At 33.8% G+C, this 17,703-nt stretch overlaps 2 protein-coding genes across 2 annotated transcripts; both read right to left on the reverse strand.

Moving 5' to 3' along the window:
* Positions 1 to 1,035: 1,035 nt before the first annotated feature.
* Positions 1,036 to 4,015, reverse strand: LOC107876387. The gene is made up of 7 exons (XM_047393929.1): positions 3,742 to 4,015; positions 2,828 to 3,155; positions 2,618 to 2,744; positions 2,477 to 2,529; positions 1,544 to 1,679; positions 1,275 to 1,425; positions 1,036 to 1,223 (listed from the first exon to the last, which is right to left on the reverse strand). Exons 1-7 carry the CDS (start codon positions 4,013 to 4,015, stop codon positions 1,036 to 1,038), a joined length of 1,257 nt encoding a protein of 418 aa, XP_047249885.1.
* A 10,289-nt stretch (positions 4,016 to 14,304) lies between these two features.
* LOC124885688 lies at positions 14,305 to 15,149 on the reverse strand. Its single transcript, XM_047393930.1, has 2 exons — positions 14,864 to 15,149; positions 14,305 to 14,513 (listed from the first exon to the last, which is right to left on the reverse strand). Exons 1-2 carry the CDS (start codon positions 15,147 to 15,149, stop codon positions 14,305 to 14,307), a joined length of 495 nt encoding a protein of 164 aa, XP_047249886.1.
* Positions 15,150 to 17,703: the final 2,554 nt, after the last annotated feature.

Consider the following 17,703-nt stretch of genomic DNA (forward strand, 5'->3'; position numbering starts at 1 on the left):
ATGAGAGAAAAACCATAAGCTATGTATATGTACTTTAAAAGAGAGTAACTTAAAAAGTGAGATTTTTGTAATATGTTTAGGGAGATGGAATTTTTTGTAATAAGTAAAACATAACTTGTGGGTTTGTGTAATTTTTAGTTAAATGATATTGTTCCCACACTCAAATGGAGCCTATTTTTATACAAATTAGAGAGCCACCGAGTCTAATTACATAGACAGTAGGGGTGTACAAAAACCGAATCGATCAATAAACTGAACCTTTAAAAATGTTAACTACAAAAAAAAACTGCATTTAGCAAGAGACCGATAACGTTGCTAATCAACAGAAATTCATCGCTAAATCCATTTAGAGATGGATCAGCGACAAAATATTATTCGTTGATATATTGCGCATTGCTAACCATTTAGCAACGGAAAAATAAAATCTGTTGCTAGATTTGCAACAGAATAGAGACGTCCTATATCCGTTGCTATATTTTAGCAACGAATATATTCGTTGTTATATTTATAAGTTTCATTACTAATTTCATGTTGTATTTCATCATTTTGATTATTTCCTAACCAAATATTTCATTGTCAGTCCATCACTAAAAATTCCCAATTTTTGTGACAAAAAATATTTTTCTCAACCCGTTGCAAATGTTTTAGTTTGGCAATGAGTAATTTTGTCGCTAAATCTGTCGTCATTACTTTTATATCTTTTATATGTATTTTAAATATTAATAGAATATTATAAAATTCTTATTATACCCAATATTCATATAAAAAAAGTCACATATATATAGACAGCAAAATCTTCTTATAATATCCAACATGTATATAAAAGAACCTATATATATAGATAGAAAAAGTCTAAACATCCTTAATACCAAACATAGCAACATCTAAACACATAAGTATGTCCAAAACATCCTCAATACCTACATCCATCAAGTGTAATTTTTTGTTGCACAATTTTAAACGTTTCAATAAAATAGACCATCAAAAACCAAAAAAATAGACCATCAAAAACCAATGCACTGATCGTCAAAAGCATCACAACTGATCAAGATCATTGCAATCATCATTTAAGGAATCAAGATCGTCCAAAGGAGTAGCCGGAGGTGTGACAACTGATCGTGAAGAAACCAACTTTTGTACCTCTTTAATGACAATAGGAAAAAAATGATTTTTAAGTGCGGGAATCAATCGCTTCACAAACTCATCCAAATACGAATCTGTAGCTGGTACCAATTCATGTGAAGCTTAAGATGAATTCTTTCCACAAAAAATACATAGAGTTTGGCCGTAGTAGCCTTTGGCTTCTGATCCAAGACCAAATACTCTTCGCTTCTTTTCTCCTCCGGCAGCTTGGTAATATGCTTCAATTTGATCAATAATAGATTCTGATAATGTTTTTTCTCGTAATATTTCTTCAAATCTTTCCTGTAATAGTGGAAGTAAAATTATAACGGATTGTACTTACTAATGATTAGATACCAAAAAGTACTTTAAACTAAAAAATGAGAATTAAGTAAACTACTACATTAAGATTTAATCTTACATGGACGATTCGGGAACGTTCATCAATGAAAGATTTTCCATCATGACCATGTGTGTGAAGATGCAAATGTAACTCACTTGGTGTCAGATCTCGACCCATTTCAGCAGCATGTAAAAAAGAAGTATTGAGCATTGTACTAGAACAAAACTATTGGAACATTTCATGTAAGCCAAAAATATTTGTAAAGCCATAATTCAAGTGGAACGTAGTTGGTCATCAAGTAAATATTATTAGTCGCGTGATCAGAACTATGTTATCCAATACATTGTTCTTACTAAGCAATGACTGGAAAGAGATTGTTGAATTTCATTGCATCAAATTTACTGAGAATATATGCTAATAATGAACATTTAGAAATTTCCAGTTAGATTCCAATGTGAAGGTTATATAAGATGAAAACCAATCACATAAAACAGACAAGTAATTTCCAGAATCATAAGGTCTGAATACGTAAATATATGAATCCTCGGTAATATACCACTCTGCGACATATAAGCACAGTTTACATTGCAGTTTTTTAGGTTACAAGACAATAACAAAACACAACATACCAAATACAACACAGGAGATAGAAACAGTGAGAAGTGATTAACATTTGAGATAAACAGTAAACAGAAATGCAACAATAGCATAACGTTGAACTAACTTTAGACTGTCTCACAACAAATTACAGTTTAATACTTGAAATATATACTTACAAGTCTCTTTCGGTACTCTCCAATTGAGATAGATCCTCCCGTTTGAGTTTCTGCAGCGACTTTTTTGCGTCCACGAAGAATCTGTACATTTATTTTGGACTTTTCAACACACTTTGGATCTGCCGAAAGTCACTGCCAGCTTTCCCAGATATCTTCATGCATAAAATCTTGCTGAATCCCTTTCTCTTTGATTTTAGCAATGAAATTTCTATACATAGTTGCTGCCTTACTCTACCAGTGTTTCTTTACTGCAGCATCAGTAATGGAAGAAACCCAATAGAAGTGTTTCTGAAATAAATTTCCAAGATAACACATTAATATCGTATTTATAAAAATAAGTATACTTTACAAAATCAATTATGATGAAGATGTATACCTTGAATTCCCCAAAATAGCCATCTTTTATGTCATATGAGACACCTTTCCAATTGACTCCATTATGATCAAGTTCATTTTTGAAAGACTCGTGTATCATATTAGAGCATGCTTTAGAAGGTTGCAATCTATATCAATGTGAAGACATTATTTAGAGGTTACTATAATTAAAAAATAATATATAATAATAATTGACAAAAAATGGACTAACCCTGTAGAAGTTATAGTAACAAGGGTCCGCACATGGCTCCGACTGGAATTACTTTCTCTATTTGTGTTGCTACGAGATATGTCCTCACCTACTTGGTTAGTTTGTGAAGACGTACCTATAGTTGTTGGGTTGGTCTGATTTAGAGTAGTAGGAGACGTATTACCATGATTAAAAGTTGGAGCACCTACGCCACCAACTGTTTGTGGTGCAACTATAGGAGTGGGAATAGTAGGCATGTTTGCAGTACGAACAGGCATATTAGTCCTAGCTGCTGACTTGCCCACACGCCTTATGCTTCCTCGACTTGTACCTCTTCCTCGAGTCATATCTATTAAAAAAATTATACTTGTTAAAGTAGAAAGAAGATGGCAATTTTACACAAAAAGTCACAAATACCTTACAGCAACATACCTCACTGTCATTCTGGAATCCCATGTAACATTGGAATACTCACAATAAAAACCAAGAACAGATCAAGAACCACCAACATAATAAGAACCACCAAAATACTCACAACAAGAATCACCAACAGATCAAGAATCACCAATAGAACTACCAAAATACAACAAAATACTCCCATTGTAATTCTTCCCATAAGAATTCCTCCCAAATGAAGAACCAACAACAGAACAAAAACAACCAATAGAATCATCAAAATACTCACAACAAGAACCACCAACAGGTCATGAACTACCAACAGAACCACCAAAATGCTACAGAATACTCCCATTGTAATTCTGTCCACAAGAACTCTCAAATGAAGAACCAACAACAGATCATCAACCAAAAAAAATAAAACATATATATATGTGGAGATAGAAAGCGGACAGGAAGTTGATTATGTTCAGCCATTTTCAAGGATGAAGTCGATTAGTTAAGACACTCACCTATTTGGTTTCTTAGAGTAGATGTACCTTCTCTTGTTTTATTCATCTGATTTAGAGCAGTCAGAGATGATACGGGAGTTGTATGGTTGCTACCATCACCAGAAGTTTGAACCGTTGATCTAATTTGAGGAATCAATGGTTGAACTTGATTTGTATTATTTTGACCACCTATGACATCATCTTGAGAAGTAACAATAGCAGGAGTGGGAACAGTAGGTATGTCTGCAGTAACATCATTATTACTCCTAACTGCAGACTTGCCTCCACGCCCTGTTCTTCCGCGACCTCGACCTCTAGTCATATCTATAAAAAAAACTGTATTAGTTAAAGTGGAAATAATATGCAAACTTAATAATACCAAGAGAAACAAACAACAATATATAGATAAGGTATTAGAAAATGTAAAAGCACAGTTGTAGCCTAAGAAAATGAAAGAGTCAAAAATTGAGAAGTAGATCATAAAACCAATTGAAGCAACAAGTTTTGTGTAAACAAATAGACAAAGAAAATGATACTAGTTCGACAAAATGGCTGCTCACAAAATAAAAATAAGATACAATAGCATATTTTTTATCAAGCACTAATCGCTATTTGTGTCTTTTTCCAAAACTTTCTCTTCATCTTCCTCAGTTTCCTCAGTTTCATACTCTTCTTCTGTAGCATCCTCTTGGTTGTCATGATGTTCTTGTAATAAACCATCATCAGTGACTTTATCCATTTCAATTAATCCACCATTTGCATCATGTAAGTGTATGCTTTCATCTGTGGCAACATTCATGTCTATCTTGTAGACTTGAACTTCTTCAACTTGAAATGGAATATTTAGTTCTATAGCTGTCTCAATTTCCTCATCGAATAATTGAACAACATTTTGAGGTTTGATATTCAATACAGCTACCCAATCATCCTTGTCCTTTTTCTTGATAGGATAAGACACATAACACACTTGAGTTTCTTGCATTGTCAGAATAAAAGGTTCATATTTTTTATATCGGCGACAATGGTTAATATCAACCAATTTATACTGATTATTCATTTTAACACCAACATCCATAGTTGGGTCAAACCATTCATATTTGAATAGTACAGTTCGCTTTAAAGGTGTTTCGCGGTATTCCACTCCTAGAATCTTTTTTATCCACCCGTAGAAATCACCAAAAGTTGGATCTGAAATACAAACTCCACTATTCATTGTTGATCTTGCGCTACCATGAAAATCTGTATGAAACTTGTATCCATTAACAAAATACACCGAATGAGATGTAGTGCCTATCAATGGTCCACGAGCAAGACTACATAGGAATTCATTGTCAATATGATTGAGCCGCACCTATTTAGAAGATTATAAAATTTAGTTCAATTTCATAAGTTAATTTAAGTGCATAATGGTATAAAAGATCTTAATTTTTAAAGCCTTACATATTGCTTGAACCATATAGAGAAATTTGCTTCAAAGCTCTCAATTATTTGATCTTGAGAGACATTTGGAAATTCTTATTGCAAACGTTGCACAAACATATTTCATTTAAAAAAAAAAAGATTTCAATTTCAAGTCATGATTTATGAATATGCTTATAAAATTTAGTTGATACAACTAACTTTGTTACCTTACATATGGATCAACCTCTTCACAATTTAGCAAAATGTAAGTTTGGGCAGCGTTGATTTCCTGAAAAGTTAGATTCCTCTTTTTCTTATTCTCCCCATAATCGTTCGGGATGGGTGAATATTGATAAATTTCCTTCAACTTCTTCCACAATACCACCATCATCATTTCGATCCACATTATGATTGCGTGTCATGACATATGGTTCAAAATAATGAGAAAATAATAGTGTTGACACTGCATCAAGTAAGCTTCACATATATAACCCTCAACACTTTCTTTATTTCCAGCCATTCTTTTAAGACTCCCAAGATACCTAAATAGAAAAATGGATAAACCATCACATTTGAAAAGTAAATAACAACATTATTCTCACAAGTTAAACTTGAATTTTTGCATTACCTTTCAAAAGGATACATCCATCGATATTGTACAGGTCCAGTAATCTTTGTTTCTTATGGAAGGTGCACAGGCAGATGTTCCATTGAGTCAAAGAACCCAGGAGGAAAAATACGTTCTAACTTACACAAGATTTGTGGAATATCTCCCTGTAATCTCTCCATTTCATCCACTCGAAGAGTAGCCGATGTAAGATCTTTAAAGAATAAGCTCAATTTTGTAAGTGCCTACCATACATTATTTGGAAGTAGTTCACGAAAATCAATAGGCATCAACTGTTGTATGAACACATGACAATCATGACTCTTCATGCCAAATAACCTTTTCACAGATGTGTCTGGGCATCTACCCAAATTTGAAATATACCCATCTGGAAATTTTAAGCCTTTCACCTAATTAAACAAGATTGTGCTTGCTTCCTTGTCTATTATATATACAGCTTTGGAATATTTTTCAGAAGCATCCTTTGCCAAATAAGGTCGATCACAATAATTGACCATATCTAGGCGAACTTGTAGATTGTCTTTGATTTTCTTATCAATAGTGAGGACCGTATTAAATACATTATCAAAGAAGTTTTTCTCAATATGCATGACATTGAGGTTATGTCGAATCATGTTAGAACTTCACTAAGGTAAATCCCAAAAGATGCTTTGCTTTTTCCATTCACAAGAACTACATATTCGTTGATTAACTTCTTCTGCATCTAACTCTTTTACTTTTCTTATCCCCAAATCACAAATTTGATTCAATATCTCTTCTCCGGTTCTGTATGGTGGTGGTGATCTTTTAACAGTTCGACTTTTAAGAAAAATTTAACGATCTCTCCTAAATAGATGATATTAGTCAAGGAACATTCTGTAACAGTCAAACCATGATGTTTTCCAACCATGTTGTAATCTAAAGGATTGTGTTTCCTCCATACAATAAGGATAAGAAAACTTACCTACAGTACTCCATCCTGATAACATAGAATATACTGGAAAGTCACTGATTGTCCACATCAAAGCTACCCTTAATTGAAAATTTTATTTTTTGGAGATATCAAATGCTTTTACACCTGTCTCCCACAACAACGTCAATTCCTTTATAAGAGGCTGTAGATAAACATCAATTTTATGTTTGGGATTATTTGGCCCAGGAACAATGACAGTTAAGAACATATAAGCCTCTTTCATGCACATCCCTGGAGGCAAATTGTATGGAGTGACAATTACTGGTCATGATGAATATTTTCTCCCAGACTGACTGAATGGTTGGAAACCATCAGTATATAACCCCAACCTAACATTTCTCGGTTCATCAGCAAAAAAATGATGACTTTCATTGAAGTTCTTCCAAGCTTCAGAGTCTGATGGATGATGCATTACTCCATCCTCTTTTATATGTTCATGATGCCATGTCATGTCAGCTTCTGTAGTATGGGATGCATATAATCTATTCAATCTAGGAATTAAAGGAAAATAATACATCCTTTTGTAAGGGACCAATTTCCTCTTACGAGAGCCAACTCGATGCTTATACCTCTCTTTTCCACAAAATTTACAAGAGGTAAGATGTTCATGGTCTTCCCAATACAACATACAACCTGATTCACAACAATCAATCTTTTCAACCGGTAAACCTAAGCTACGTACTAGCTTCTTAGTCTGATAATAACTATCAAGTAATAGGTTATCTTCCGATAAAGACTCTTTAAACAATTGCATTATTTGGCTAAAACCCCTCTGTGACATATTATTTTTCATCTTAATATTTAACATTCGAGAGATTACTGCAAGTTGAGAGAGGGAAGAACCAGGATACAATTTTGCATCAGCAGAGTGCAACAATTCATAAAATTTTTGGTACTATAAATTAGGCTCCTCCTCCATCGAAGTTTCATGTTCCTCCTCAATTGAAGGTTCATACAAATGAGATGGTCTAGATTCAATATTGTTGTAACCATGGTTAAAGTTGGGACCAGCAGCATCCAAAATCATTTGTCGATATGGATTATCATATCCCAATTCAAGTTGAGCACCATTGATCAAATCATTACCGAATGAAATCTCACCTATCAGATCTGCTTTCCCTTAATGTTTCCAAACACAATAGTCCTTAACAAATCCATCATGAAGAAAGTGATATCTAACCGTTTCAACATCCTTGTATTCAATGTTGCCACATTTTTTACATAGACATCTAATGTTGTTACCACTCATGTAATTTTGTTGAGAACATGCAAAGAGGATAAAGTTATTCACACCAGTAATGAATCTAGAGTTTATAGCCCATCGGCCATCCAACCTATCATACATCCATCCACGCTCTAGATTATTCATATTCCTATTAATGTCAACATAAACAACATAGTTAGATTTTTACATTTTAGTAATTCATACATCCAAGATTACCACTAAAGTGAAGAAATAATTAAATATCTTAACAAACTGGAATATATCTTTCAATTTTTATAAGGAGATAGAATATATCAGTCATTTTTCTTCTAAATAAACAAGAAATCACAAACACAACATATCATTCATTGTCCTTCTTAGTAAGTGTTAGCGAAAAAGTTTAATTACATACAAAACTGAAACTTCTATCATTACAATCATAAGGCATGAGGCAAAGCTCCCGACAACAAGATTAAAACGTCAAATTTCAGCAAAGTACATACCTAAAATCTGAACATTAAACAAAATCTAAAAATAAGTTGCAACTTTGTTGGCAAAAATAAACAAATAAAGTCTACAACTTTAACACAAAGTTACATCACAAAAGTTAATTGAATTTAAAGTGAATCCTCAATCGGTAAGTAAAAGAAAATAGAGACAGTTTCACGAATAATAAAGAACACAAACGGCAATAGATAAACATATGAAAAACTAATCGAAAATCATTTAAAAGGAAAAATGTTATAGTACAAGATATATGCTAGATCACTTTCTGACACTTGCTGGTATCCTTAGTGGATCTCTCTGAAAATCCAAAATATAACATCACAATCAAATTAAGAAAAAACAACAACATATAACAAATGTGATCCCACAAATGGAATCTTTGGAAGAATAAAGGCTAAACAGTCAACACAACAAAACAGAAAATGATTATGACAATTACACAATTTCAAAGAAACATGAAACATACTACATTTTAATGTTTACAGAAAATCAGAACAACAGTAAGCAAAAGTGACTCAAACTACTCTATGTTTTCTAATTTTTTCAACATGCAACACACTAAGTACAACCTTACATAAACCTGTACATAAAAAAGACAACTAAACCACACAAATGAAAAATTTATTGAAGAAATCAGAGATTAATGAACCTGGAACAGAAGATATAAAAAACAACATAAATAGAAGTTAAGAGGAAAAATATTATTCCCATTTCGATTAAATAACCATTAACACAACATTTTAACATGACAATCGAACAACGAAAATTGAAAAAGCTCAAAAAACCCACAAATAGAACTTCAAATAAAAAATCAAAAACCCTAACATAATCAGTGTATGCAAAACACTGAAAATTAAACCACAACTAGAAATTTTGTTGAAGAAATTTCAGATTCATAGACATGCAACATTGGAATATCAAAATCCCCATAAAAATAATTCTGAGAAAGAAAATACGGTTTTCATTTCGAGTAAATAACCATTTATCAATTTTTTTAACACAATAATCGAAGAACCCTAACTGAAATAGCTCAAAAAATCCTAAACATATCATTAACACGTCACTTCTAACATAGAAATTAAGAAATTAAAAGAGGAGAAACAACTAAAATTACGAGATATAAAATCTAGCCTCTAATTTAGATTCAAAATTCGCCAATTGACACTCTTTTCGACTGATATTGAGAGATTAGGGAGAGAAAAGGGAAAGAGGACTGTTTTTGGAGAGAGAGGCGGATGATGTTATGTTTTGGGAACAAAGTGAAATAAAAGACATAGCCCTAATATTAGGTTGGTAGGGTGACGGATTTAGCAACGGATATATAATCTATTGCTAATCATTAATTAAATATATACCTAATATATTATTAAAAATGGTAAAATACTTCCAGCGACAGTATTTCTGTTGCTATTGCCGTCTCCACCATGTCAAAAAGAATTTCTCCCATTTTTGTCGCTAATTTTGTCACCAAAATAAAGGCGCCAATATTTACCGCCAAAACTTAGCAACTAATTTTATATTTCGTCGTCATTCCATCACTAATTAGGCTATTAATTTTAATTTCGTTTGTTTAGCGACAGAATTTCTATTTCGTTGCAATTCTGTCGTTAATTAGCGACGAAAAAACTTTTGTTGCTATAAATTCGTTGCTAAACGCATTTTTTTTTGTAGTGGTTATTGGTTTATTATTATTGGGTTATTCGGTTAATGGTTTTATAAAAAAAAATTATTGGGTTATTGGTTCGGTTCGATTTTTTCTTATTGGATTATTGGGTAAACCGATAACCCAATAAATATAAATATATATATATATATATATATATATATGACTTATTATATATTTCTCTTTAAATCTACCAGTTAACAAACCTATTATTTCAATTAGACAAACTCTTAATTTCTCCTAACAACATTTAGTTCAAACTTGAAGATTAAAACAAAGTATGTAGGATTTTTGATTGCAACTAAGATTCAATTTTTTTTTCATTTTAGTTACTACTATTTCTATTTTATGAGTATTTTCTTATCGGTTAAATCAAAAACCAAACCGTTAAGGACTAAAAATCGATAAACTGAAAACCAATAAAAAATATCATATTGATTTGGTTATTGGTTTAGCATATTTAAAAACCGAAAATCGATAAACCGAACAGATAATATATAAAACCAAACCAAACCGACCGATGCACACCTCTAATAGACAGAACTGAAAGCCCAGTAAGAGTGCAAACTATTTCGAAACTATTTCTGAATTTCAATTTCAAGACTACTTCACGTGAGAACTTGAAATTAGCTAATTAGGTTAATTTGGAGCCCTTGTTAAAACAATTTTTCTGATATTCTATTTCTTTTTCAAAATAAAATTATTTTCTTGAAAAAAAAAAAAGACATGTTACTTTATACTTCGAAAGAAACAAGCTTCTTGTTGAATTATGATTGACCATAGAAATTTATGACCAAATTAGGATTTTATTGAGCTTTGACTTTTTCTTTTTGAAGACAATATAAGTGTAGTAACTTTTAAAAGTTTAGATTGAATCTAACAATCGGAAGTGTTAGGATTGATGGTAGAAAGTTGTATATTAAAATTGAATCCATTTGGAGTTGATTAAGGCTTATTTTGAAACAAAATATTTTGGGAATTTCTACCCAAACATAACAATTGGATTTCGTTGGATCCCTAGAATTTCAACCACAAATACAAAAAGGAACTTGTGATATGTTAGGATTTGACCAGAAATACTGACGAATCACCATAACTTGTTATACCAAGTCTTGATCAATAAAAATTAAGAAAATTACAAAAAAAAAAAAAAATGTAACTAGTAATGTTATATCACAAAATATAGTGACTCTATGTTACATTACCAAATATGACCCAATTCTATATAAAAAAAAAAAAAGTTACTTTATATCCTTAACTAGATTATTAGTCTCTGTCTTACATCTTCCATCTTAGTCTTACAAAATAGGAGGAATGACAATAGAAATTACTTACTCGTGTGTAGATCATCACAAAATGTGACCTACATTGGTCAAACATATGTCCCTGATTTGTTCAGTTGCTTTAGTAAGTGAGGAGAATTCTATTGGTCAAGACATTGAATTTTGGAGTGTTTAAATGTTACGACTTGATCCACTATGCACTGATATTGACTAAAGAAAAATTAGACTACCTGATCTCCTTTCGTCACCCCATTCGGTAACTATATTTTTAAAATTAACTTCATTTTATCATTAATTTTTTTAATAAAGGAAGAAGACAAAATTAAATTTTTTGTGTAATATCTATTGTATATAAGTATATTATACACCTCTTATAATTTTGAATAATGTTGTATATTAAGTGTATATATACAATTATACAAGAATATGCATAATTATATAAATATATACATATGTATATAATCAACAACAACATACCCAGTGTATTCCCATATAGTGGGGTTTGGGGAGGGTAGAGTATACACAGACCATATCACTACCTCAGGTGAAGTAGAGAGATTGATTCCGATAGACCCCCGGCCATATGTATATATAATGTTATGTATATATAATGTTTAGACAATATATCCACATTGTACAAGAGTATAAAATGGAGAGTAAAAAGAAAATTACCAAAACAAAAAGTTTGTATTGTATATATACAACAATATATAATGCAGTATACTAATAAATATATAATAATGTACTACACAATGTATAAATATATACACTGTTACACCAGAAAATAGATTTCGTCTTCTTCCATGAATCCAAGCATCAAATTCAATGAAACACACTTTAAAACTACACCAAAACATCCAAAATTTCAGATTTGGACTCCTCAATATATAACCGATCTTTATAACTATACGCACTCAAAACAGAGTATTTACGAAAATATTAGAACCACAATTGTAGAACAACAACAACAACATACCCAGTGTATTCCCACATAGTGGAGTTTGGGGAGGGTGGAGTAAATGCAGACCATATCACTACCTTAGGTGAAGTAGAGAGGCTGTTTTCGATAGACCCCCATATTAGGACCGATAACAGTATAACAAACACAAAAGATAAGTGCATATGAACTAGTACAGTATGCAAAATAAACTAACAGTATAACAAACATAAAAGATAAATTTATATAAAATAGTACGGTATTCAAAATAAACTAACACTGCTAGCCGCAAGCTAATACTACAGCCACAATACCACAAAAAAAAGCTCTAGACATAAAAGAACGCTCCCCTACTATTACCGACGCACTCCCACCCCCTAATCCTCTACCCTAATCCACGACCTCTACACCTTCCTATCAAAGGTCATGTCTTCCGTAGGCTATAACTGCTCCATATCATACCTAATCACCTCCCTCCAATATTTCTTCGATCTACCTCTACCCCACCTAAAATCATCCATAGCCAGTGTCTCATACCTCCGCACTGAAGCATCTGATCCCCTCCTCATCACATGCCCAAACCAACGTAACCTCACTTCTTGCATCTTGTCCTCCACTGATGCAACTCCCACCTTCTCCCAAATAATCTTATTCCTCACCCTAGTTTTCCTAGTATATCCACACATTCATCGCAATATTCTCATCTCTGGCACCTTCAACTTTTGGATTTGGGATTTCTTAACTGGACAACACCCCACTTCATACAACGTAGTCAGTCAGACTACCACTCTGTAGAACTTTCCCTTAAGCTTCGAGGGAACCTTCTTATCACATAGAACTCCCAAAGCGATCCTCCATTTCAACCACCCTTCCCCAATACAATGTGTGATATCCTCGTCAATCTCACCATTATGCTGAATCATAGACCCCAGATACTTTAAACTCTCTCTCTTTTGAATGGACTGAGAGTCTATCTTCACAACCACTCCAACCTCCTGCGACACATCACTGAACTTACACTCCAAGTACTCCGTCTTGGTTTAACTTAACCAAAATTTTTTAGACTCAAGCATCTGTCTCTAAATTTCTAAATTATCATTAACTCTTCCCCGAGTCTCGTCAATCAGTACCACATCATTTGCAAATAACTTACACCAAGTCACCTTCCCTTGAATATATCGCGTCAAAATATCCATCAACAAGGCATATAAAAATAGGCTAAGAGTCAATCCTTGGTGCAACCCTATCAAAATTGGGAAGTGCTCTGAGTCCCCACCTACCGTCCTCACACGAGTCTTCACACCATCATACATATCCTGAATCGACCTAGTGTACAGTACGGGCACCTCTCTAGCTTCTAAGCACCTCCACAGAATCTCTTTGTGAACTCTGTCATATCTCTTTTCAAGATCAATAAACACCATGTGCAAGTCCTTCTTTCTTTCCCAAAACTGCTCAACTAATCTCCTTACAAAATGAATGGCCTCAGTGGTCGAGCGACCTAGCATGAAACTAAACTAATTCTCAGATATCTTCACCACCCTTCTCATTCTCATCTCTACCACCCTTTACCAAACCTTTATAGTATGACTCAATAACTTAATACATTTATAGTTGTTGTAACTCTGGATGTCTTCCTTATTCTTATACACTGAAATCATCGCACTCCACCTCCACTCTTCATACATATTTTCCTCCCTAAAATTAATGTTAAATAACTTTGTCAACCACTTCAAACCTACCCTGCTAATGCTTTTTCAAAAATCCACTGAAATCTCATCTGGCCCCGTCGCCCTACCCTGCTGCATCCTGAGAATAGCTTACTTGACCTTCTCAACCTTGATATGCCTACAATAAACATAATTGCGACACTCCTTAAATTTCTCCAAGTTCCCCAACATAAAACCTTTGTCCCCTTTGTCGTTCAAAAATTTATGAAAATAAGGCTGCCACTTCTCCTTAATGAGGGAATCCTCAACCAACACTATATCATCCTCTTCTTTGGTGCACTTCACTTGGTCAAGGTCATGAGCCATCTACTTTCTGGCCTTGGTAAGCCTATAAAACTTCTTATCCTTGTCTTTCCTCTCTAAAGCCGCATATAAGCTCTCAAAAAATATTGTCTTAGTCGTCGTAACCTCTAACTTAGCCTCTCTTCTAGCTACCTTATACTCCTCCTTATCCGTCTGTCTTTCCTCATCATCCTTGCTCTTAACAAACTTAGCATAAGACACCTTCTTAGACTCTGTCGGATCGACCACTCAAAACACCTAACACCTCTCTAGCGGTCTCCCTAATGCAACTGGAAGTCGTCTCCCATATACTATCCGCACTTCCTCTACTCTCCCAAACCCTCAAACTCGTTAACTTCTCCCTCATTTCCAAAGTACTAGCCAAGTCAAGCTACCCCACTTAATCCTAGGCCAAGCCTCCACACTACTCTTTTTTTTTCCTTTATTGATAACTAAGTCCATCACCAACAACCTATGCTGACTCAAAAGATTCTCGCTAGGTATGAATTTACACTCTTTACATAGCGCGCTCAATCTTATTTTCTAAGAAGAAAAATATTTATCTGAGTCTTAGCCATAGAACTATAGAATATAATAAGGTGTTCCTCCTTATTAGAAAAGTTTGAATTTGCTATCCACAACCTAAAAGTCCTAGAAAAATCCAAAAGAGAAGCTTCTTCTTCATTCCGCTCTGGAAAACCAAAACCGCCATACACATCATCATAACCTCTCGACAAAGACCCAAAATTCCCATTAAAATCTCCTCCCATGAAAATTTTCTTAGTTCTTGGGATGATCCTCACCACCTCATCCAAAACCTTCAAAAAGTCCTTCTTCTCCTCCTCATCCAAACCTACCTGCGGAGGCATAGGCACTAATAATGTACACTATAGACCCTCCAACGACCAACTTAATAGACATCAACCTATCACTAACTCTTTTAACCTCTATCACATTTTCCCTAAGTTCTTCATCTACTAAGATACTAAAGACCCTACAGAATTCTTGGCTTAATTCAGTCTTTTAAGCTTGGTAAGGGGTCCCAAACTTAGAAATTTCTAGCTAAGTATTCATACTAAGTGTTATTTTAGACTTCAAAAGTTGGCAATCTTATTTCGCGACCCTTACATCCATTAAATATTGGTATTTGAGTCAATTCATACCCAGGAATGTCAATAGGTATTTTCGGACAAGTTTTAGATTTTTCGGACTTCGTTTGAAGCACCTTTGGGATCCTAAACTAGTGAATCAACATGATCTTGATGCAATGCGTCGACTATCGCATTGATAAATGTTTTTCTCAGCTCTCAGCATCCAATTTTAGTGAACCGACGTGGACTCAATGCGGTGCATTGGCTATTGTATTGATGCCAATGACGCGGTGCGTCAGCCTGCGCATCGATGGTTCAGTTTACAGTCTTTAAAAATGTATCATCCTCAGGGTTAATTAAGTTTTTTTCCCACACCCTTCAGCCCCCATAACATAAAATTTAGCCCTCTTTTAGCAAAATATAATCATTCTTTCACAAATTACTCAAGAACAAAAACCCTAGATAAATTAAATTCAATTCAAGACTCAAGATTCCACCGTTAATTTTCTAGAATTCACCAACTAAGGTATGTGATGTGTTCATCCAAGGGTTCCTTCTGCCCTTGGAGTCCAAGAAACTCTTTTAAAGCTCATGTATAGTAATTTTATGAATTCCAGTGTATTCATGATTATTACTTAATTGAGTTTCTATTTCATGATTTACTACAAGATTCGTGTAGAGTTAATTGATATGTGTGCTTTATAATGTGAATTCATGTTGAAACTCATGGAATTATTTAATTAGAATTGAATCACGATGCCTAAATGTTGTTTTTGTATTATGTACATATATTATGACCCACAAGTGTTTGATGAATTATCCATGTGAGTGGAATAGTAAAATTATATCATGTTAGCATGTATGCAAGTTCATGTCATGCAAGTGTTTTCTTGAATGCCCAAATAAATGAACGATGACTAAGTAGTAATTACCATGTTTCAAGATTATGCCATGTCTTTTAAGCTTATGTTATCGTGTCCTGGGGGTATTTAATACTCGATAATATAGCAGCTTTTCTAGAGCCATGGTCAGTCATAGAGTAGAATCAGTCATGTATCGATCAGTAGAATTCAGTCAGTTATAGAATATAGGAAAACTCAGTGAACTCAGAATCAGTCCAGTTCAGTTCAATAAAATTAGTTCAGTTTAGTTATACGGTAAGATCAGTAACAGTTCAGTCCAGCCTAGTACAGTTTAGATTTTAATCCAGTGTCTATTCAGTTGAGAGTAGGATTAAGCACTGAGAGAACCCAAGAATGAGGGCTCACCTGCCAGTAAAGGGTGTAATCCTTAGAAGCAGTCCTTGCGTTCCATAACTACGTAGCCAGCGTAGGTTGAGACATCAACCTACTAGTTGAGGGTTGATAAGGTGATCTACCTGCCAGATGAGGGTACCACCGTTCTCGTTCAGAGTACCTGCCAGATAAGGGTAACTCAGAATTTATCCTTACCCATGGAATGGTATTGACACCCTCTAACTGGGTTATAGGTTTAAACCTAAATAAGTTAGAGAAGGGGCATGTCGGTTAGATAATTATTTCCTACAGTCTCAATTTCAGATTCGATCTCAGTATAGAACTCAGTTAGTTCCACAGATTCAGGACTGTCGAACACAATTACGCAGCTCAGCATGGGACTCAATATAGTTCCACAGAATCAAGACTATTAGATACAGTCATTCACATACCAGTAATTTAGTATCAGTATACTCAAATATTAGTTAATCAGTATTCAGTGTTATTATGATCTCAGTACAGTTTACATATTCATGTGTGTACTCTCATTCAGTCATACTCATGAACCCATTCATTTCAGCCTATCTCACTGAGCATACCAGTATACTCAAAGTACTAATACATGTTTTCTTTTGCACTATGATGTCTTATATCATAGGTTTAGACGTATGGGCTCCCGAGCACCCTTAGCTGTTTAGATTCTCAACATATAGAGTTTGTAGTAAGTCTTCATAGTTCAAGGATGTGATTATTAATTTTAGCATTTTAGTTCATTTTTAGTAGTCGGAGTTAGTTAGGGACTTTTCCCATCAACTCCACAGTTCAGACAGTTTAGAGGCTTTTTAGACTAGAGTATTTTCAGATAGTTGTTCAGTTTTCAGTATTGATGTTCAATTTTGGCATTGTGATACCATATTTAGTATTATTTACAGTATTGAATGTTATGGCTAGTTTTTCACCTATTATCTGCATATTTACCAAATTATTATTCAGTTATTACAGTAGGTATCAGTGATGGGTTAGCTTGTGGTCCTTTGGGATTATAAGCACCGTGTAGCATTCGAGGTATAGACTCGAGGCATTACAAACTTTGTATC

The sequence above is a fragment of the Capsicum annuum genome, chromosome 7, assembly GCF_002878395.1.
Source record: "Capsicum annuum cultivar UCD-10X-F1 chromosome 7, UCD10Xv1.1, whole genome shotgun sequence".
Classification (NCBI taxonomy): Eukaryota; Viridiplantae; Streptophyta; class Magnoliopsida; order Solanales; family Solanaceae; genus Capsicum; species Capsicum annuum.

What these genes read in the sequence shown, in the direction of transcription:
- LOC107876387 (XM_047393929.1), bottom strand. Translation starts at nt 4,015, where the DNA reads ATGACTAGAGGTCGAGGTCGCGGAAGAACAGGGCGTGGAGGCAAGTCT. An exon ending in GCTATTTTGGGGAATTCAAG is followed by an intron (nt 2,530 to 2,617) that starts GTATACATCTTC and finishes AATTTATTTCAG; the next exon opens with AAACACTTCTATTGGGTTTC. An exon ending in CTACTACGGCCAAACTCTAT is followed by an intron (nt 1,224 to 1,274) that starts GTATTTTTTGTG and finishes AATTGGTACCAG; the next exon opens with CTACAGATTCGTATTTGGAT.
- LOC124885688 (XM_047393930.1), bottom strand. Translation starts at nt 15,149, where the DNA reads ATGCCTCCGCAGGTAGGTTTGGATGAGGAGGAGAAGAAGGACTTTTTG. An exon ending in ACACCTTATTATATTCTATA is followed by an intron (nt 14,514 to 14,863) that starts GTTCTATGGCTA and finishes TCGATCCGACAG; the next exon opens with AGTCTAAGAAGGTGTCTTAT.